Source organism: Chiloscyllium plagiosum, chromosome 23 (assembly GCF_004010195.1).
Source record: "Chiloscyllium plagiosum isolate BGI_BamShark_2017 chromosome 23, ASM401019v2, whole genome shotgun sequence".
Taxonomy (NCBI): domain Eukaryota; kingdom Metazoa; phylum Chordata; class Chondrichthyes; order Orectolobiformes; family Hemiscylliidae; genus Chiloscyllium; species Chiloscyllium plagiosum.
The window spans coordinates 3,934,180-3,957,673 of record NC_057732.1 but is presented as its reverse complement, the minus strand read 5'-3'; the positions used below and the strand labels follow the sequence as shown (position 1 = coordinate 3,957,673).

Sequence of the window (23,494 nt, the reverse complement as noted above, 5' to 3'; positions counted from 1 at the left end):
GGTGACATTTTAGTTTCTTTACAGGGGTTTAGAGGAGTAAGCAAATCTTACTACTGTTACAGAGGATTTAATGAGAATACAACTAGAGGGACTGTGGACAGTTCAGGTCTCCTTACCACAAGACCATATGTCCCTTGAAGGGGATGCAATAAGGCTTTACTAAATTGATTTCTAGAACAAAAATGGCTAAACTAAGAGGAAACATTGAACAGAACGAGCCAATACTTTAAGAGTTTAACAGAATGAAAGGTGACCTCATCGAAAAATGGGAAATCCTTCAATAGCTTATCAAGGTGGATACGAAGAGGCTATTTCGGGATAAAGAAGCACTTATTGAGAACATTTTCAATTACAGGATTATGAAAGTTTCAAATTCTCTTCCTAAGAGTGCAGAGAATGCTCAGTTATAAATACAGTGAAGACTGAACTAATGCATTTTTTTGCACAAAAGGAATCAAGATATCTGGGTACAGTTCAGAAACGTGGGAGTCAATAGAGAAGTTCAGATATAATGTTATTGAATGACAAAGCTGCATGATCTTCCTCTGCTTCTATTCATGTCCTATGGTCTAACATACCTCCAAAGACTTAACAAGAGCTTGGGTTTCAACTAACTGCCGGACTTGTATTCTTTGCACATTTTCAGCTTGCAAGCCAGAATTTTCCCTCTCAGCCCTCAGCTCTGCAACCTCAGCCTCCAAACTCCTGACCTTCTGACAGAGTTGGGCCTTTTCCCTCAGGAGTGCTTCCACACGTTTACTGTCTCTGGTGGGGTCAATATTCATTATCTGGTCGTTCAGAGCCTGTTTGTCAGCGTCCAGTCTCGAAATCTGATGAAAGAAATAAACAATTAACAAATGACAAATAATCTTGTCCATCCATCAAAAAAAAAACAAACGCAACAACCAAATAATAGTCAAATGTTCAGACTAGAGTTTACAGAACCAGATAAACTCTCTGCAATCCAGCCAGACAGCATTCAGGAAGTAGTAGACGCATTAAAATCTCAGACCATCTAAGGAAATTTTTTTCTCCAAGTTTGAATGTAATTCAACTCAGTCTTGCTGATAGAATCAGCCCAATTGCCCTAGGAGACTGTTAAGTGCAAAATTATCAGGTCTCTTGCAGTTACCTATCTGCTGCAGGTTTGTAGGAAGTGTTTGCAGCCTATCTTGTCCATATGGTAGCATGAATATTGTCCAAATGTATGTGGCTACATGGAGTCTACTTGAAATTCGATGGTGAATAACAATGAGATTTTGAGCTGTCTTGGTTTCTTGTGGGCCTACACTAATCGACACACCATTCAAGGATGCTACAGGATGGTTGGTGTAACAAATGAAAGATGTGATTCAGTGAAGGATGGTTTTCTGAAATTGGAATTCAAGATACATTGTGGGCCAGATCTTCTTCTCATTTAACTCAGCTACCTGGCAGTGCTTAACTGGGGCGCGGTGAAAGGATGATGTGGGGTAAGTGTTGGTCAGTAATTTTATTATACAAATGATGTGGCATGCCTCATATTTCAACAGACTTAGATTTAAAACCTCAGATCAACAGCGATAAGCTTGGGAAATATATCAGAGACTAGAACATACAACAGGTATGTGTCTTTCCATCATTGCCTTTAGGCCGGAAAAAGTAAAAACACCTTCCCTTTACCCCCACAACTAAACAAGCAGTACCCTGACACTGATTTCCAACTTGATCTTTAAATTACTATCTGACCCATAATCTACAATCCCCACCTGTGATCCTCTCTATTCTACTGCACTTACTGAACTACCCTAGATGGGCCTACCTTCTCAGGCCTTTCCACCAAACTGACAACCAGCCTCGTAATTGTGTTGGCTGTTCATCGATAAATAGAAAAACGAACTTCAATTTGGTTTCTCCTTGTTTAGTGTCAATTCTGATAAGATATTGCTTTCAAAAAGCACCATGAGCTGTTTTACCACAACAAAGGCACTTTATAAAAATTATTTATCTTCTAATGTGATCAAGAACAGAGACAGAGGCCAATCGTTCAATTCCCAACCTAGAACTGCTGAGGCCAGTTGTAGTACCTCACATCGCTCCCTCTTTGTAGTTCCTTATACGATGGCTGAGATCAACTGTGCAGCACAGATCTGGGACCTTTATGATTGTAGACTAGTTACTCAGGGAATAAATCAGCCTTCAGGAAAAGTCAAATTGCAGTATTTGTAAGCCATGGAGTAAGAAAATACTTAATGTCCTGTGTCAGCAAAAGCAGCATGTTTTTCAGCAATTTTCAGCTGAAACCAGGAATACATCCAAATCACCAGGTGAAACATTTTTATTCTGACGTTCTGTTGTAAACTTTCTCCAGCAGAAATGTTGTCTACATGCCTTTTAAATTCTCTTCTTTTAATTTGTCACCTTGAAACCCTGAGTACTCTTATTTCTTTTTATAAAATTAAAAAAAGACCCATAAAATGCCTTTAAACATTTTCTCTATTGTAGATGAAATGCTGAATTGTCTACTTGCTAAATTTGGGTGTCTTTTTGTGCATACCAAGATAACATTTAATAATCAGTAAGCTGGCAGATACAGCCCTCTGCATTGCTCATTTAAGGTCTGCAAAGAAAATACATTGATTCCCCTCAAACATCTTAATCAGTGCTTTTACTCATGCTATAAATTAAATTCAAATGTATTAATTATCCAGTATAGTTAGAATCCTAAGCTAAATAAATTAATGATCATAAGACTTCTGTTTAAAATAATTGTGTCAAGCCTAAAGCTTTGAGAACATGTTCTCAGACCTTCTTTATCTCTTGTGTTCTATTCTTGAGTAATTGCGAATAACACCTAGAGGAATCAAGCAGGATTGACTTTAAACCAAAGAGAGATAACACTTTCAAATATCTAGAGTAAACAGGGCTGAATAAAAAAAAAAACTACAAGTGAGAACCATTACCAAGATTGGTAATGTTGATTGACTGTTGATTAGAAACTCACCGGGTAAATCCTCCAGAACAAGCAATATTTCAAAGTGGCTTATAGCATTATCATTCAGTTATCCACACAACATAGATCAATCAACCTTCCTTCAGAATTCTGATGCACCTTTGTGCACAAGTGAAAGAAGTATTACTAAATTACAACAGAAATTTAGTACGCAATTGCTCTATGTAAACAAAAACTTCCAACGTAGATTGGAAGGATTTCCAAGCATCATGTAGGTGCTGCATACAGTTGTCTGAAATTAGAATGATAGGACACAAGAGTTAACAGGAATACTGTTTACTTTTCTTGACCATATTTGACATTAATGTACATAAATCAGTTTTGCTTACCCATTGATCTCCCATGTAATTTCACTAATAAAACAGTGAGTCTTTCAGGATTTCTACCTATTCTCCATGCACTGTTTATTTTCCTGTTCTGTTGTGTATCCATTTTTCTGTGCTTATTCTGACATCATTTTCAATCTCACTCTGTAAATATTTGTTCCACTTCTTTAACTGTCACTCAATCTCTCTTTGCTCTTCACCCATTTCCTTGCATTTGTCTTGATCTCTCTTTCTGAACACCGATCGAGGTGGCTGTATCTTTCCCCAAAAGTCCAATTGCTGTGCTATTTGATTATTGAATAACAGGCAAGCAGCGCAATACAAACGTGTAAAAAAAGCTCACTGTGTATTCAAGAATAAGTAGTTAAGGCATTAAATTAAGGCACAAATAAATTTGATGCTGTACTGCTTACCCTCGCTCAGCACCTGAAGTTAGACAAAAACTGTAGCCATCAGGTCTTCAATGTAGCCAAGAATCACCTACTTAACAAACTGCAGCATCTCTGAGAAATCACTGGTCAACAATTTGGATCCTGTACTTACTCACCGCTAAGGTAAAGGGTTCATTGAAGCTTGCATAAATTTCCATTTAAGCTGTGTCTATTAAGTAAAAATTCTTCACTTCACTCTCACTGGTTAAAAAAAATCCCTTTTCTTCTCAAGGGATTTTTGAGGTCACTTATACAACTACAGTGTATACAACTATATCTAGACATGATATGCAGTATCAACACCACTTTCTCCATTCTGCCTCAGTTTCTCTCCTCTGGGAGTTTAGATCAGATTTGTGGGTCACCCCAGAAAGGAAACACCTGCTCCCTGCAGGTGACTGAAAGCAGTAGGCCGATGCTGAATTTCATACAATGAAATAAATGTACACTAGAGCTCTTAAAAGTGACAAAGGTTTAGATGCAAAGATGGCTATGAAAAAGAATCAAAATGATGTCAAAGTTGAAAGATAATTGGTTGGTGAGTATCCATTGTGAGTGTCTGACTTCAAATAATTATGTTCATTAGAGCTGACTGGTGAGTAAGTTTAATTTCTACTTTCTAGTCTCTAGTTTGAAGTAAACAGCATGAAAATAAGCATAGGTTATGACAGAACAGGTCAGGTGTGCTGAATGCCCATCCTGTGCTACCTGGGAGTCATGGTGCAGATATTTACATGTGCAAAAGTGTCTCCAGCTGCAAACACCTGAGCTTATGTGAGGTTCAAGTCACTGCAGTGCACCTGTGAAGCTGAAAACGATATGGATAGCAAGTTTAACAAAAAGGTCACAGTGCAGATTAACAGCACGTAGGCAGAAGGTGACCATTCATTATCATTACTGGTAGTCTCTCACAGAGAAGGACTTTTCCACACTCAGGGTGAGTCCGTAAATGGCTGTTAAGTCCAATATGGCTACTGCAGTTTCCACTACATTTGGGGCAGAAGGTGGTTGTGGGAAGGAGTGGGTGGGCCTTGGTATGGCAGCATGGTCCTTTCACTGCTTTCACCTGGTTTCCGCTTTATCCTGACTGTAAATTTCGAGGTGCTCAACGCCTTTCCAGATGCTCCTCTTCCACTTTGGACAGTCTTGGGCCAGTGATTCCCAGATGTCTTTGGGAATGCTGCACTTCACCAGTGAGGGTATCACTGAAGCGCTTTCTCTGTCCACCTGGGGTTGGCCTGCCAGTTCAAAGCTGAGAGTAGAGCACCTGCTTGGGGGTCTTGTGTCGGTCATGCAGACATCGTGCCCAGGCATCATAGCCAATCAAGAGTAGTCAGTACCTCAACGCTGGGGATGTTGGCCTGGTGTTGGTGCATCTTTCTTCCCAGCGAATTCACAGGACCTTGTGCATGCAGTGTTGCTGGTACTGCTTCAGTGTCTTGGGTATCTGCTGCAGACAGTCCATGTCATGACATCCATAAAAGAGGACTGTGGGGGGAGACAGGTGTGGGAATGGAAACCAAACCAAAAATCTACAATCCAACCTAACTTTGAAGGAAGGAATGCGCATATTTCCTTCAAAGCCATATGTTACTTGATCTAAACAAGTCGATGAATGCACAGTGAAGCTCGATGGGTGAATTAGAATCACAGAATCCCTATAGTGTGGAAGCAAGTCATTTGGCCCAATAAGTCCACACTAATCCTCCAAAGAGCATCCCCCTGCAACCTTCACCTGGAACTCTGCACCTCTCATTGCAATCAATCGAACCTACACATCCATGGACACTATAGGCAATTTAGCATGGCCGATTCACCTAATCTGCACATCTTTGGATTGTGGGAGGAAAGCTACATAGATGTGGGGAGAACGTGCAAACTCCACACAATCGTCCTACGCTAGGTCCCTGGCACTTGAGGCAGCAGTGCTAACCACTGAGCCACCATGCTGCCCCACTTGGCTAAACAAAACTAACTGTAACCACATTGCTAAAGAGCAGCAGTCGGACCACAGCACTAAACAGAAAGGTTGCATAAATGTGTTTGTCTAAAGATGTGGTTTCATATTTGGGTTAGCACAGGATTTACCTTGAATCTAGGTGGCAGCCATTTTTGCTTCCATTTTAATGAACACTGACCGCAGTCAGATCACATATATGCACACAAACACGGTGGCACAGTGGAAGAGGAGCATCTGGAAAGGCGTTGAGCACCTCGAAATTTACAGTCAGGATAAAGCGGAAACCAGGTGAAAGCAGTGAAAGGACCATGCTGCCATACCAAGGCCCACCCACTCCTTCCCACAACCACCTTCTGCCCCAAATGTAGTGGAAACTGCAGTAGCCATATTGGACTTAACAGCCATTTACGGACTCACCCTGAGTGTGGAAAAGTCCTTCTCTGTGAGAGACTACCAGTAATGATAATGAATGGTCACCTTCTGCCTACGTGCTGTTAATCTGCACTGTGACCTTTTTGTTAAACTTGCTATCCATATCGTTTTCAGCTTCACAGGTCCACTGCAGTGACTTGAACCTCACATAAGCTCAGGTGTTTGCAGCTGGAGACACTTTTGCACATGTAAATATCTGCACCATGACTCCCAGGTAGCACAGGATGGGCATTCAGCACACCTGACCTGTTCTGTCATAACCTATGCTTATTTTCATGCTGTTTACTTCAAACTAGAGACTAGAAAGTAGAATGCCTCATAATGTTGAGCCTTTCTGGGTATTGTGCAATCACATCACCGTGGGCGGCACGGTGGCACAGTGGTTAGCACTGCTGCCTCACAGCGCCAGAGACCTGGGTTCAATTCCCGCCTCAGGCGACTGACTGTGTGGAGTTTGCACGTTCTCCCCGTGTCTGCGTGGGTTTCCTCCGGGTGCTCCGGTTTCCTCCCACAGTCCAAAGATGTGTAGGGTCAGGTGAATTGGCCATACTAAATTGCCTGTAGTGTTAGGTCAGGGGTAAATGTAGGGGTATGGGTGGGTTTCGCTTCGGCGGGTCGGTGTGGACTTGTTGGGCCGAAGGGCCTGTTTCCACACTGTAATCTAATCTAATCTAAACCTTAAAAAGTTCCAGTTCTGCTCAGCAGTAAGAGACCAGATACAAGGTCTCCAAGTGAAGCAGTGTGTGAGCTAGCTGAAAGGTCTGAAACTTAAAAGCACCGGGTGGTTTATCCTTTACCTGACTGCATCAGGTACCAGGGTGTTATCTATCCTGGTTTCATTCTTTCATGTTATTGGTCTCCACTGGGATTGTAATAACCCTTTAGTCTTCAAATCATTTCAACACTCGCCATTAAGAACAAGGCATTAAAATAACAAGGTGTTTCTTCAAGGCCACAATCTAACAGCAATGTCTCTGACAAGAACAGTTTCATTGAGCACAACAACTTTCGACTCATGAAAAAGCTAATCCATTAGTACTCAACCCCAGGAAAAGAAAACAGTACCAATGACTTGGAAATAGCTTCACTTTGTATCTCCTCGTCCAACTGACCATGCTTGCTCAGACACTGATCAGCTTTGGGTCAGTCCAATAGAATTCCCCACCTAACATCATTGTCAGAACACTGTCACCTCAATGACTGCTAGGAATTCATTTGTTTTCTGTTGTCAAAACCTAGCACATGCTTCCTTCTTTCTCTTGACCAGAGCATCAATTTCTCTAGTCATCCAGGATTCCCAATATCTACCAGCCTTGCCCTTCTCACTAACAGAAATATACTGTTTTGGACTATCATCATCTCACTTTTGAAAGTTTCCCACTTTCCAGCCGTCCCTTTACCTGAGAAAGTCTGCCCTCAATCAACTTTTGCCTAATATCACCAAAATTGGCCTTCCTCCAATTTAGAACTTTAACTTTTAGATCAGGTCTATCCTTTTCCATAGCTATTTAAAAACTATTAAAATTATGATCACTGGTTCCAAAGTGCTCCTCCACTGACACTACAGTCACTTGCCTTCCTTATTTCCCAAAGAAGGTCAAGTTTTGCTCCTTCTCTAGCAGGTGCACCAAAATACCAAAGAAGAAAGTTTTCTTGTGCACATTTAACAAATTCCTCTCTATCCAAGTCCTTAACACTATAGCAGTCCCAGTCTACGTTTGAAAAGTTAAAATCCCTTACCACCATAATCCTATTATTCTTTCAGATAACTGAGATCTCCTTAAAAGTTTGTTTCTCAATTTCCCACTGACTATTGGCGAACTGTATAGTACAAACCCAATAAGGCAATCATTCCTTTCTTATTTCTCAGTTCCACCCAAATAACTTCAATGGATGTACTCCCCGGAATATCCCCCCTAAGTAGTCGTAATGTTATCTCTAGTTAAAAAGTCACTCCTCCTCCTCTCTTGCACACCCTCCCCTTTCTATCCATCCTATAGCATCTATACCCTGGAACATTAAGCTGCCAGCCTGCCCATCCCTGAGCCATGTTTCTGTAATAGCAATGATACCCCAGGAACCACATTTCCAACTACGCCCTGGGTTCATCTGCCTTACCTGTTAGGCCTCTTGCACTGAAATAAATGCAGTTTAATTCATCAGGCCTACCTTGTTTTCTGCCTTGCTGCTTTCTGCCTTGTTTGATTTGTTTCTTTTCTCAACTTTAACGTCCTCAGACTGATCTCTTTCCTCACTATCTCACTGGCTCTCCCCAACCTCCAAACTTGCTTGTTTAAATCCTCCCAAGTAGATCTAGCAAATCTCCCTGCCAGCATATTAGTTAATGGTAAGGTCCTGAGGAGTATTGCCAGACAAAGAGACCTTGGGGTACAGGTTCTTAGTTCCTTGAAAGAGGAGTCACAGGTAAACAGGGTGAAGGCGGTGTTTGGTTCACTTGCATTTAACAGTCAGTGCATTGAATATAGGAGTTAGGAGTCATGTTGTGGCTGTACAGGACATTCGTTAGGCCACGTTTGGAGTACTGCGCTCAGTTCTGGTCTCCCTGCTATAGGAAGAACGTTGTTAAACTTGGAAGGGTTCAGAAACGTTTTACAAGGATGTTGCCAGGTTGAAGGGTTTGAGCTACAGAGAGAAACTGAATAGTCTAGGGCTATTAGCGCTGGCGTATCAGCGATTGAGGAGTGACCTATAAAAGTTTTTAAAGCATGAGGGGCATGAATTGGACGAATAGCCAAGATCTTTTCCCAGGGTAGAGTCCAAAACTAGAGGGCATACGTTTAAGGTGAGAGGGTAAAGATTTAAACGGGGACCTAAGGGACAACTTTTTCACACAGAGGGTGATGCACGTATGGAACAAGCTGCCAGAGGAAATGGTGGAGACAGATACAATTACAACATTGTTGGGCCGAAGGGCCTGTTTCCACACTGTAAAGTAATCTAATCTAAGTAATCTAATCTAAAACACTTAATAGGCATCTGGATGGATACATGAATAGGAAGGGTTTAGAAGAAAATTAAACTAAATTAATTTGGGCTATTTGGTCAGCATGGACAAGTTGGACTGAAGGATCTGTTTCCATGCTGTACAACTCTAAGACTGCTGTGGCTCAGCGAGGTCCAAAATCACCAGCACCTCAGAGTAAGAAGGGAGGAGCCATATATGCTGCCTCGTTAGTGACACTTGGGCATCATGGTGGCTCTGTGGTTAGCCCTGCTGCTTCACAGCGCCCGGGAGTTTGCACATTCTCCGTGTCTCCAGATGCTTTGGTTTCCTTCCACAGGGATTCTATGATTCTAAAATCGCTACAATAAATAATGAAAAGGAAATACGCTGCTAGTTGGGTGCATCAATGATAGGAAATTTTGTACTTTCAAAAAAAAATCCATGTTAGAAATTAAGGGCAGTTTCACAGAAAAGTCATATTGGACTCAAAACATCAACTGTCTGTCTGTCTCTCTCTCTCTACAGATGCTACCAGATTTGCTTGAGCTCCTTCACCACTTCTAAATCCATGCTTGAAGTTGAAAATTAAATTTAAAGATGAAGATACCAACTGAAATTTCTTAAAAATAGATGAGTTTATTAAACAAAATCCCCTCCATTTCTTGCTTTTGACAGATAAAGAAAGAAAGTCTGTGCTGAGGATAATGAGGTTTTTAAGGCTAGAAACAAAAACTGACTGATAGAAGGCCCCATAAAAAATCCTCTCTGTTCCTTACATTGGAAGGAACCATAAAAATGACTCAGAGCTGAGATAACTAATTTTACAGCAAATTTATAGCACTATGTTCTGTAAGTAATTCATATTGGGGAAGAAGCATGGGAAACCTCAAGCAGTCAGAGATGGCAGTTGTGCTGAACACAGGAACCCATCAGAGGACTCAACTGATCTTGTGACATCAGATATAACAATTCACAATCAGACCTGAAGCAAATTGAATGACTGAGAAACACAGTAATTTCTAACAGATTTGCTCTTGCACAAGGCTTACCTCAGCTTCAAATCGAATCACCTTCTCAGCCAAGAGTCGGTCGTACTCCTCCTTTTGATGCTCAAGCTCTGATTTTAGGAAAGTGTATTCATAACGCAACTTATTATATTCTGCCCTGTACCTTTCAGCTTCCTAAAATATTGAAATATTTCCAGTTATACACATAACTCAAAGATATATATCATTCAATAATTCCACAGAATTCACAACAAATGGATTTTCTTCTCTTCATTCCTACCTCCTCTTGTTTCCTGAGGCGCTCTCTCATAGGTACCTCCAGATCTTGTTGAATTTGCGCTTTCAGAAGCTCCAGCTTTTGAGGTGTTAACACCTGCCAACAAATAACAGGGGGATACAAAGAAAAGGTTTTCAAATCACTGAATCATTTATGGAGTAGGAGACCATTCTGCCCATTATGTCTGCACTGCCTCTCCCAATGAGCATCAAGATTTGGTGCCATTCCGCCTTTTCCTGTAAACCTGTTCATTATTTGAACAAAAATCATCATCTAATGCTGTATTAAAACGCTTTGTTTGAACCTGACTGCATCACACATTCAGGCGGTACATTCTAGATCCAAACTACCCACTGTGAAAAATTATTATTTACATTGCGTTTCTCACTTTTGCTGATAACTTTCAAAATGTGTTTAACCTTTTTATGAGTGGAAACGGTCTTTGTGTATGTACTCTGTCCAGACCTTTCATGATTTTTAAAACTTCTACTAATTCTCACCTCAGCCTTCTCCTCTCCAAAGAAAACAAATCTTGAAAAATCTTCTCTCTCTTTATAGTGAAATTTCTCACACCTGTAAACCTTAGTCTCCCCAGTGCCGTCATAACCTTCCTGAAGTGTGGCATTCAAAACTGTATACAATGTTCAGGCTGATATCTATCTAAGTGACTTGTATAAGTTCGGCATACCCTCCTTACTCTTATATGCTATGCTATAATTGATAAAGCTAGGATACTTCATAAACTGCTCTCACCACCTTTCCTGCCATATTTAATGACTTAAGGCACACAGATACTGCTGTCTCTGCTCCTGCATTCCCTTTAGAGTCGTATCCTTTATTTTACACTGTCCCTCCATGTTCTTTCAAAATAAATGCCTCACACTTAGAGTCAGAGTCATAGATATGTACAACATGGAAACAAACCCTTTGGTCCAACTTGTCCATGCCAAACAGATAACCTAAATTAATTTAGACCCATATGCCAGCATTTGACCCATATCCCTCCAAACCTTTCCTATTCACATTCCTGTCCAGATGCCTTTTAAAGATTGTGCCAACCTTTACCACTTCCTCCAGCAGCACATTTCATGTAAGCACTACCCTTGGCGTGAAAACAATTGCCCCTCAGGTCCCTTTTAAAACTTTCCCCTCTCACTTTAATTCTATGCCTTCTAGTTTTGCACTCCTTTACCCTGGAGAAAAGACCTTGACTATTCACCCTATCCATGCCTCTCACAATTTTACAAACTCCTATAGCCTCTGATGGTACAGGGAAATAGCCCCAGTCTATTCAGCCTCTCCCTATAGTTCAAACCCTCCAACCCTGGCAACATCCCTGTAACTCTTTTTCAAACCCTTTCAAGTTTAACAATATCTTTCTATGGGTAATATTTCCCCTTCTCTTTCTGTCCCTAATTTGACTGAAATTCAACTGATTTCCTTCTCCATCATTTCTCTATATCTTTCTCAATTCTTAGATCCCAACTAGTTAAGAAGGTAAGTTATTGATCCTATCATTCACTGACATCCCAAATGTCCTGGCACCCTCACCTTACTTATCAGCACACAATCCCAGTGAGGGAAAACATGTGCAAACTGACGATTGCAGGAACAAATGTAACAAGGCATGTTGTGAGACGGCCAATTCCAGCAGGATCTGTGTCAATGAATCAATGCTGCAGGAGAGGAATCGGGCGAATCCCTTCAGTGCAACTGGTCTGCTTCTGTAATTGATGGTGGTGGTGCAGCCTGATGGTTAGTGATATTTGCCAATGATAAGGGACTGTTTGGGATAAGTGCGATTAGTGGAAAGGATGGAGATAGCTTGACTTAGAATCATTGAGGTATACAACACAGAAACAGACCCTTCAGTCCAACTTGTTCATGCTGACCAGACATCCTAAATAAATCTAGTCCCATTTGCCAGCATTTGGCCCATATCATTCTAAACTCTTCCTATTCATATACCCATCCAGTTGTCTTTTAAATGTTTTAACTGTATCAGTCTCCATCACTTCCTCTGGCAGCACATTCCATACACACACCACACCATGTAAAAGCTGCCTCTCAGATACCTTCTTAATCTTTCCCCTCTCACCACAAACCTATGCCCTCTAGTTTTGGACTCCCCCACCTAGAGAAAAGACCTTGATTATTTACCCTATCCATGCCCCTCTCTGCATTGAACTTCATCTAACATCTATTTGCTACTCTTGCAAATGGTCAATGCCCCTTTGGAGTTCCAGACTGTCTTCAGTTTATAAAGCTTCCAAGTTTTGTATTATCTGCAAATTTTGAAATTATCCCATGTTCACCAAGGTCTAGATCATTCATTAAACCAGGAAGAGCAAGGATCACAATACAGATACTGGGAACTTCACAACAGATCCTCCTCCAGCCTGAAAAGAAATCTATTGATTATTACTCTCTGCTTTAAAATGAAAATCCCCTGTGTAACCTCAATCAGCCCTAATCCTACAGAAGTCTTTGGAATTGCTTCTTTGCTAGTTGCCTGCCATTTTTCATCAGTCTCATTGCTTTTCTTATTTGCTTTTTCACCATCCTTCTGAACCTGGTGTGATGATACTATAGTTTTGAGAGGTCTATTTTTGTCGCGTGGTTGTTAAATGAAAAAACATTTGAGACAGAGGTGGTGAGTGGTCTGCTCAAAGCCAGTAAAATGAGTAGCAGCTTGTGAGGCCTTGGGTTTATTTTAAAGTTGCAAGAATAGAGTCATAGAGATGTACAGCACAGAAACAGACCCTTTGGTGCAACTCATCCATACCGACCAGATATCCTAATCTAATCTAGTTCCATTTGCCAGTCCTTGACCCATATCAGTCTAAACCTTTCCTATTCATATACCCATCAGAAGCAGCCTGAATGGATGGGGTCAAGCTCAGGTGGATCTCATAGGAGGAGTTCCTTGATTGGGGCTATTAATTTGGTTGACAGCTATAAACATGAGTGTCAAAGGTTTTACTCACTCTAAGAGCTGAATCTGAGGAAGCTGGATCAGTGTCCTGGACTTTTCATATGTAAAGAAAGGATGACTTGGTTACATGATACCAGCCTCTGTGGAGTTACTTCAGTTAGTAGTAGTTCGACAGAGTTACAGTTAAGCCAATTCTTTTATTTTTATTTCGCACTTTAACAGTACTGCAAAAATACAAGTGTGTTTGCTTAAAGTCAAGTAGTTTGACCAATCGAATTGCACCTGGAACGCAATGCCTTACACTTAATTACAAAATAAGATAAAATTAAGGGTCTAGGTTATCTTCTTAATAAATTTTGAGGTAGTTTGTTCTGGTTCCTAACAAATTGGGTGCTTGTCAGGACAGGATTATTAGACTCAAAGTGGTGAGTGTTGGTGTTCTCCTTTTGGGTATTGAATTCAGTTGATTTCAATCGGGTGTCTGGATTAGTGGTGCTGGAAGAGCACAGCAGTTCAGGCAGCATCCAAGGAGCTTCGAAATCGACGTTTCGGGCAAAAGCCCTTCATCAGGAATAAAGGCAGTGAGCCTGGAGCGTGGAGAGATAAGCTAGGGGAGGGTGAGGGTGGGGGTGGGGAGAAAGTAGCATAGAGTACAATGGGTGAGTGGGAGAGGGGATGAAGGTGATAGGTCAGGGAGGAGAGGGTGGAGTGGATAGGTGGAAAAGGAGATAGGCAGGTAGAACAAGTCCGGACAAGTCATGGGGACAGTGCTGAACTGGAAGTTTAGAACTAAGGTGAGGTGGGGGAAGGGGAAATGAGGAAACTGGTGAAGTCCACATTGATGCCCTGGGGTTGAAGTGTTCCAAGGCTGAAGATGCTCCAGGCTCACTGCCTTTATTCCTGATGAAGGGCTTTTGCCCGAAACGTCGATTTCGAAGCTCCTTGGATGCTTCCTGAACTGCTGTGCTCTTCCAGCACCACTAATCCAGAATCTGGTTTCCAGCATCTGCAGTCATTGTTTTTACCTTTTAAATCGGGTGTGCCTTGTGTAGTAATGGTTCTTTCAGTCACTAAAAGGCTCCTGAGGTGCAAGAGGCCACTTCAGGGGTTTTACAGAAAATGATCAAGGCAAAGCTTTTGGAATTGACAAACAAGCTAGATTTGGGATTACCTTTGCTTGTGCAACAAGGGAAGGTAATTGTAGCAATAGCTCACCATTTACAAATTCTGGAAATGGCTAAAATTCAATTGTAAATGAAGCAGCTTGAATATGAAAAGGAAACAATACAGTTTGAATTATGACTGAAAGCAGAGGAAACAGGAAAGGAAGGCCCTAGCAGGAGAAAGGGAGAAAGAGTTTTTGAACTGTGGAGGTTGGAACTCAAAGCTCTTAAGTCGACTTAAAATGGCAGAGGTAGAGGTGAAAGGTAGGAGTACTGATGAGGACAGTGATGGATGGCAATCCCATTGTATTCAAAGGCCTGGTGAGGATCTGTTTAAATGTATTCAAATGCTGGCAAAGTTCAATGAGAAGGATGCAGAAGCCTTTTTCATTTCATTTGAGAAAGTGGCTAAACAAATGAAATAGCCAGTAACCATATGAGTATGGTTGATTCAAACAAAGTAGGAGGTAGAACTAGTGAGGTAATTGCACCACTATGAAAGGAAGTATCTGGGGAGTATGATCAGGTTACAAAAGCCAATTGACGTGCATATGAGCTAATATCAGAAGCCTGTGGACAGTCCTTTAGGAATTTAAGGAGGGAACTTAGTGAAACATATAGAGTTCAAAAGGATCAAACAAAGTTATTTTGATAGGTGGATAAAGGCAACAGGCCCTTCAGCCCAAACTGGTTTATGCTAAAACATCTATCCACGCAAACCCCATTGCCCCACACTTGGCCCATGTACTTCTGAACCTTTCCTATTCGTGTATTTGTTAAATGTCTTTTGAATGTTGTTAACGTATCTGCCTCAACCACTTCTGCTGGCAGTTCATTCCATATGTGTACCTTCTTTTAAAAAAAAGCGCCCCCTCAGGTTCTCTTCTATTCTTTCCCCTCTAACCTTAAACTGATGCCCTTTAGTCCTCTATTCCCCAACCCAGGGAAAAAGACTGAGTGCATTCACCCTATCCATGCCTCTCATGATTTTATGCACCTGTATAAGATTCTACGCTCCCCAACCCTCCCAAAACACCTCAGTCTCTTATGCTCTAAAGAAAAAAAACCCCTCGCTTGTTCAACCTCTTCCCTATAACTCAGACTGTTGAGTCCTGGCAACATCTTTGTAAATTTCTTCTGCACTCTTTCCAGTTTAATAATATTCTTCCTATAGCAAGGTGACCAAAACTGAAAATAATACTCCAAGTGCAGCCTCATCAACATCCTGTACAATGGCAACATAACTTCCCAACTTCTGTACTCAAAGCCCTGACTGATGAAGGTCAGTGTGCCAAAAGCCTTCTTCACTGCCTTGTCTACCTGTGAGGCCACTTTCAGAGAATCATGCACCTGAACTGCAAGGTCCCTCTGTTCCACTACACTCCTTAAGGACCCACCATTCACCATGAAACTCCTGCCTTGACTTGACTTTCCAAAGTGCAAGACATTACACTTATCTATATTAAACTTCATTTGCCATTTCTCGGTCCACTTCCCCAGCTGATCAAGATCCTGCTGTAATTTCTGAGCACCTTTCTCCAAGATATCGCCTATTTTAGTGTCATCAGCAAATTTACAAAATATGCCTTGCACACTCTCAACCAAACCAGTGATGTAGATAACAAACAGCAATGGGCCCAGCACTGACACCTGAGGTACACTACAAGTCACAGGCCTCCAGTCCAACAAGCATCCTTCCACTAATACCTCTGCTTCTTACCATTGAGCCAATTGTGTATCCAATTTGCCAGCTTCCCCTGAATTCCAAGCGATCTAACCTTCCAGAGCAACCTACTATGTGGAACCTTATCAAAGGCTTTACTGAAATCCATACAGACCAAGTCTACCGCGCTGTCCTCATCAATCATCCTGGTCACTTCACCAAAGAACTCTAACAAATCTATGACTGTCTTAGAGAGACAATTCTTGCAGGAACTCAAAAATTCACTTCATCCAAGTAGTGAGAAGTCATGTAAATGAGTAGAGAGTTAAGACTGCAAGATTAACAGTAGAAATGGCAGATGATTGAATTGGTTCATAAATCAAAGTTTGGCTTCCAACATTAATTCCATTATGCAGGATAGAAATTGAGGAAAAGACAAACCTTCAGTTGTTAAGGGAAAAGGAGGTTTCATTGAAGATAGTTAAAATAGTTGACCACTGGATAAACAAGGAAACCCATGAGGAGGAAGAGAAGTTAAAAAAGCGAACTCCAGCCACCATTCAAGCTCCAAATCCTGGAGCTCAAGTGTCAGCAGCCTGTGGCACTAACTGCACAAGTGTTCATTTAGGTCAAGTCAAGTGACCTCAACTTCCCACATGCCACAGAATGGACATTTTATGTGGCTAAGTTACTCTGCCATAGCTTAAGTTTACTTTTGGACCATTTACTTTAAACTCGAGATGAGCAAGTAGTGTGTAAACTTTCTCACCCCTACTCTCCATCCCCACACCCCTAGCTCTCCTCCTGTGCCTTCCAATTGGCTGAGAATAAGAAACGATTTCTGCAGGATAAAAAAGCTAAGCAACAAGGCAAAGAATCACCTCCTTCCCCTCTTCATCCAACTTCCTTATCAAATTTAGAGAAAAAAATCATGTTAATCTATAACAAGGGATGGTTTTCTCAAAACCTGTCTTTTTTGTTTACAAGCACTGCCAGGGAAATGCTTTTGCAGCATTTTTTTGGTTCTGTTCTCCAATTTTTAGGATTTTGTCAAAAACATTGATCACCATAATTTTTATTTTCCATTTCCAGTCATATTTCTGAAACAAGTATTGTTTACAAGCATTCAGTGTAGTTTATATAGAAACAGAAAGGTAGTTGGGGCTTCTTCAAGCTTCAAGGTTCCAATACTATAAACTGAATATTTCACAAAACTGGAACTCAATCCACAAAAATGGTTTATGAATTTCATTGGAAATATATAGTCTTAAACTCACCAATATTTTTGTTACCTTAGATAAAGCAATGAAGACGTTTTAAATTTTAATCACCAATAAATTAATGGGTAATTGACAGATAAATGACCCAACTGTGACATAGGAACACATTAGGCATCATACAACTTGCATGGTAATATAAAAGCAACAAATTAACTATGCACATCTTGAAAATTATTTGCTAGGTGCAGAAACACCATTGCAAATCACTCCATATTCATTTTCACTGCAAGGTGAATCATCCTTTCAGCAAATTAAGAACATTCTACGGCTCTTATTAAATTACAAAAGAACAAAACAAGGCTTTGCATTTACAGATTGTCCATTACAGCATCCAACTCTTTCTGGTTTTGATAATCTGCCCAAAGATCTATTACAAGTCTTAGCTAATGAGGTCTTCTGGATTTATATTTTCCATAATGTTTTCTACGGAAATAGCTTACTTTTCACGACCTTAAGATGTCCGAAGTATTTCAAAGCTGACAAAATACTTTCAAATTAGTAATGCAGGGAAATACAGCAGCCAATCTGGGTAAGGTTCTATTATTATCAGTTTCATAACTGCCATATAATCTGGGTTTAAGAGATGCTCGTTGAGGAATAAACAATTGTCAAGAAAATGGGGTGAAACACTCCCAGCTTTTCCTCAAAACTCTACCATACTGTTTCTTGCAACCACTTGGAAGATGACAGGCCTCTGTTTAAACATAAACAGTTCTCTTAATATATAGCTCCAGGAAAAATTCAAACATGGTGCAGGGAGATCCAAATTTCGCCATTTTCTTTCAAACCTGGTCACCGATGTTACGGATCAGCCATGGGACTCTTCCCAGCTCAGATGGAATATCATCAACTTGAAGCAATATCTTTGATTCTCTCTCTGAAAACTTCCATACCTGCAAATTCTTGAGAGAATTTTCTTTGATTTACTTTGAAAGTTCTCAACTGGCATAATGTGGTTTTGGATGTCCTGAGACAGTGAAAAGCACCGGATAAATGTAGTCTGGCCAGATTAGCAAGATATGTTCTACCTTGCAGTTTAGTCTACCTAGTTACCTACCTTATTGATTGATGTTAAATGGTGACAGAATGTATCAAGGACTAGAATGATTTCTTGCCAGGGTTGCTGGATCGCGTTCAGATTTTCCTAGTTTGCTCTCAGACACCTAGTTCACCTCACTAAGTAAATGCTTGCATTTCCTCCTTGTCTTCTCACACCTGAATAAGCTGGTCTTTTCAGATGTCCCTTTTATAATGTAGCGTAAAGCTATTTTGCTGATTATTTATTTCCAGATTCTAAACGTGATACAGTTGATGTCATTTTGTTTTAAATTAACTATCAATCTCACCTGCATTTTCAGTTCTTCTTGCTCCCTTGTTTTATCTAATAATTCCCCCCTCAGTTCAGCTAGAAGTAGTTGGAATTTCTCATGGGTGCTCTGTTTATCTGTGAGTAGTCGTTTTAATTCATGCTGAGCTTTAGTGTATTCGTCCTGCAACCTGCATCAAGTAAAATTTAAATATTTTAATACTGAATCATCAATTAGATCTATGTTCAGACAACTTTGATAATTCTATCAGCCATTTCATTGAACTGTAACACTGTATTCTGCACTTTGTTCTGCTACCCTGATGTACTTTGTATGGTACAATCTGCTTGTACAGCAATTAAAACAACATTTTTCACTGTATCTCAGTACATGTGACAACAAATGAATCAAACACAAAAATAATGCACCAGGAGGCCCAGGTTCAAGTCCCACCAGCTGCAGATTCCCTCCAGTGTGGAAACAGGAGAGCTGGCCCTCCGAAGAGTAACTCACCCAGACCCATTTCCCTCTGACTAATGCAACTAACACTAAGGGCAATTTAGCATGGCCAATTCACCTGACCTTTGGACTGTGGGAGGAAACCCATGCAGACATGGAAAGAATGTGCAAACTCCACACAGCCAGGTGCCCAAGGCAGGAACTGAACCCGGGTCCCTAGCGCTGTCGGGCAGCACTGAGCCACGGTGTCGTAATGTATAACAATATGTCAGAATAGGTGACTAGGAAAATATCTGCACCCAGAGCAAGAGAACATTAAACATGCAAGATCCTGAGGGGGCTTATTCAGAGTGGATGTGAAAAAGATACTTCCCATTATAGGAGAATCTCAAGCTACAGTTTTGCTCTTTCAGAATAAGGGTCCGCCCATTTAAAACAGAGATAAGGAGAGCTCTTTTCTCTCAGAAGGTTTGAGTATTTTTGGAATTCTCTTCCTCAAAGGGCAGTGGAGGCAGAATCTTTGAACATTTTCAAGGCAGAGGCAGGTAGATCTGTGATAAGCAAGTTGATAAAGGTCATCAGGCATAGGGAGGAATATGGAACTGTACAGCACAGAAATAGACCCTTCTGTCCAACTCATCCATGCCGACCAGATATCTTCAAATCAAATTAGTCCCATTTGCCAGCATTTGGCCCACATCCCTCAAACCCTTCCTATTCAAAAACCCATCCAGATGCCTTTTAAATATTGTAGCTGTATCAGCCTCCACCACCACCTCTGACAGCTCTAGACCTGAGTTACTCCAGCATTCTCAGTGTTTGCTCCAACACTCTTATTCACTTTAGCTATCAGTTCACATCATTTGCCCAACTACCTTTAAGGTTTGAGGCACTAGAACATCCAGTTCTCTCTCTCTCTATTTTTCTTTCTTCCTCCACCTTCTTTAGTGCTTGTCACTGAAGGGTGTTTGAATGCCAAGTTCTCACCCCATCCACAGGCATAACAACCAAATTTATTCAAGTCCTCAATTTGTCAAGACATTAAGATTTGCCTGAAGCAGTATATCATTGATAATCCCAACACTGAGACAAGTCTTGACATCATCCACAAATTTGTGGATCCTTTTATCAACCTACAACCAAATCATGAAAAAACACTGGTAAAGTGTAATGTTTACAATACCAATTCCTAAGCGATATCACTACTGACCAGTCTACAAGCTGATCAAAATCCATCTGTAATATACCCTGCCTACGTCTTGCAGTCCAAAATCAACTCAACACTGAGACAGTCTTGACATCATCCACAAATTTGTGGATCCTTTTATCAAACTACAACCAAATCATGAAAAAACACTGGTAAAGTGTAATGTTTACAATACCAATTCCTAAGCGATATCACTACTGACCAGTCTACAAGCTGATCAAAATCCATCTGTAATATACCCTGCCTACGTCTTGCAGTCCAAAATCAACTCAACCCTTTGCAAACCACAAATACTAGTGGTTTCAATTTTACAGAAGCTCATCAAGTGTTTTTTTGAACTGCAAGTAGACAGACTTCATGCACCAACTTCTTCAAAACAAAAATAACTAGATTTACAAATTAGATTTTGATGATGCTACACTGTGTGCAACTTATCATTCCTGCTCCATTGAAACAATCATACATTACATCTTCAATGATTCCATGATTCGGTGATGCCGGTGTTGGACTGGGGTGTACAAAGTTAAAAATCACACAACACCAGGTTATAGTCCAACAGGTTTAATTGGAAGCACACTGAATTTTAATGTAATGTAAGAAAACCCAGTAGTCTGTCTACTTGCAGTTCAAAAAAGCACTTGATGAGCTTCTGTAAAATTGAAACCACTAGTATTTGTGGTTTGCAAAGGGTTGAGTTGATTTTGGACTGCAAGACGTAGGCAGGGTATATTATAGATGGATTTTGATCAGCTTGTAGACTGGTCAGTAGTGATATCGCTTAGGAATTGGTATTGTAAACATTACATTGTAAACATTGGAAGCTAGTGTGCTTCCAATTAAACCTGTTGGACTATAACTTGGTGTTGTGTGATTTTTATCAATGATTCCAAGTATCTTTCCTATCACTAATGCCATGATTAATGGGCTTTTAATACTTGGACCATGATGACATTATTTTTAAAAAGGTAGAGACTATATCAGGCTCCTTTCAGCCACAACCACCATAGTGACGAGTTAATTACATCTCTCCTTAACCATCTTGACTCAAGAAGAGCAGCTGCACTGAATTCTCCACATAACTGATATTCCTTTTCTTCTTCTGAAACTTGTCAAAGACTACGACATCTTCATTAAAATTGCCCTTTTAATCACAAACCCACACCTGAAATGTTAATGCCTCTGTTCTCTCCAGAGCTAACTCTTATGGGTTATGGTGGGAGGGTGGGAAAGTGGAGCTGAGGCCACGAAAAGATCAGCCATGACCTTGTGGAGCAAGCTCAAAGGGCCAGATGGTCTACTCCTGCTTCTTATGTTCTAATCCTAGATATTTGCATTGGATTTAAACCATCTGCAATTTTCTTTGCTTTTACAATACCTTGTATGTTCAGCCTTCAGCGTCTGATAGTTGGTTTTGTGATGTTCACATCTCATTCGCTCATCAATTAACATTTTCTGCAGCTCTGCATCAGTCCCACATAAACCTGCTCCTGCATTTAGCGGAGGTGGCTGGTTAGGCAAAGCCTCCATTGCAGAATGCAGATGGCCAGAAGTCTGTGCTTGAACAGCAGAATTTGACAAACCAGGGTACAAAGAACTCCCTCCTAAAGAACACTCGCCAAGTGCATATGATTCCTCTCTTCCTGAAGCCATCTGATGCCACCTGTCAAAAACAAAAGGCATAAGTATCAGTACTGTCAGCTCATCTCCTCCATTAACAGTCCCAAAGAGTAAGGCATTTAAAGTGATGGACTCATCCTTATTCAGGTTAGGAATTAAACATAATTATTCAGATACACAAGGATAAAGTTGTTAAAATGCAGCTTGTTCCCATGGCAATTACATGTACAAGATGGAACTAGTCGTACAAGTCCAAACAGTTTGATATGAAACAACAGAAAAATTCAGCACTCAAGCCTGACAATTCTTCATCAGAACTCAGTTTGGTCTGATTTAGTGTCACTGGAGTTGAAACATTAACTGTTTTCACCACGCAGATGCTGCCAGACCTGCTGAATTTTACTGGCAACTTCTGTTTTTGTTTCAGATTTCCACATCTGCAGTTCATTGCTTTGTTATAGCCAGGAGGGGAATTGTGATGCAATCGAAAGGGCGCACAGATTCTGTATACTAGCAGAAAATACATTTAGAGTTGGGAATTTGGATTTCTGTTCAACTCTCACCTGCTGAAAATTATGCACATAAGATCAAGTCAGCAGAAGATAGACTTTGATGTGTCCATGTCAAGAAAACAGCCTGTACTTTACTATCTGAGGTCATGAAGAGGTGGCCATTTCAGTAAATTACTAAATTTACATAACACTTCAGGAGAAGGTGATAGAAGATTTAGGAACACTGATTTTTAGTACCTATTCCAACTGGTGGTGATGGTGGTAAGGTACCTTCTTGAACCATTGCAGTCTACCTAGAAAAGGTGTATCCTGACCAAGGACAAAAAGGGAATCAAAGAAGTTTAATCCACCAACAGTAGCTCTGGTGATGTATTTCCAAGTCAAGATAGTGGAGGGGACATGTAGGTGGTGGGTGTTCCTATGTGCCTGCTGCCCTTGCCCTATGCGGTCATGGGTTTCCTTCATGGGTTTCCTTCATGGGTAATCAGGCTTGGACAAATGCAAACAATAAAAACCTAATAGGGGCATGAGAAATAGACAATGCAGCCATTTGAGCCCTGTCCACCAGTCAATAAGATAACAAGTGATTTGATGTGCTTTTAGCATGCACTCTGACAAACTCCCTCAGAATCTTCCATGTTTTAATTCTTCTTCTAAACTTCAAAAGGCCCAACTTGCTCAAGGTTTCCACTCAGACAATCTGTCCATCAAAGGAATCTCCTTGTGAACCAACGATAATGCTCTTCAGAGCAAGAAAATATGGGCATTCACAAAGTTCCTGTGTGGTCCAGTTGTCTAGATATCAACAAGACAAAAATAATTTCTTTTAAAGAATCATTATTTTATCAACAAATATATCTAATGTAACAATGCCTTATTTTTTCATTATGCTTTCTTTCCTCAATTTGCTTTTAAATTAAGCACTTTGTGAATGTTCCTAAATGAAAGCTGAAGTGAAACT

At 40.6% G+C, this 23,494-nt stretch overlaps 1 protein-coding gene across 2 annotated transcripts in view; it reads right to left on the bottom strand.

The window, feature by feature from the left end:
- The window catches only part of cep83 (centrosomal protein 83), a 41,093-nt gene extending 18,792 nt beyond the window's left edge, over positions 1-22,301 (bottom strand). The window contains exons 1-5 of one of the 2 annotated variants that reach the window (XM_043713331.1): positions 21,780-22,301; positions 18,778-18,928; positions 10,394-10,486; positions 10,156-10,287; positions 579-830 (exon numbers count right to left, since the gene is read on the bottom strand). In XM_043713331.1, the coding sequence (XP_043569266.1) occupies positions 579-830; positions 10,156-10,287; positions 10,394-10,486; positions 18,778-18,928; positions 21,780-22,084 (933 nt within the window). In that variant the 5' untranslated portion in view covers positions 22,085-22,301. The remainder of the gene's footprint in view (positions 1-578; positions 831-10,155; positions 10,288-10,393; positions 10,487-18,777; positions 18,929-21,779) is intronic. The other variant, XM_043713332.1, reaches the window with a different exon arrangement.
- Between the last annotated feature and the right edge of the window lie 1,193 nt (positions 22,302-23,494).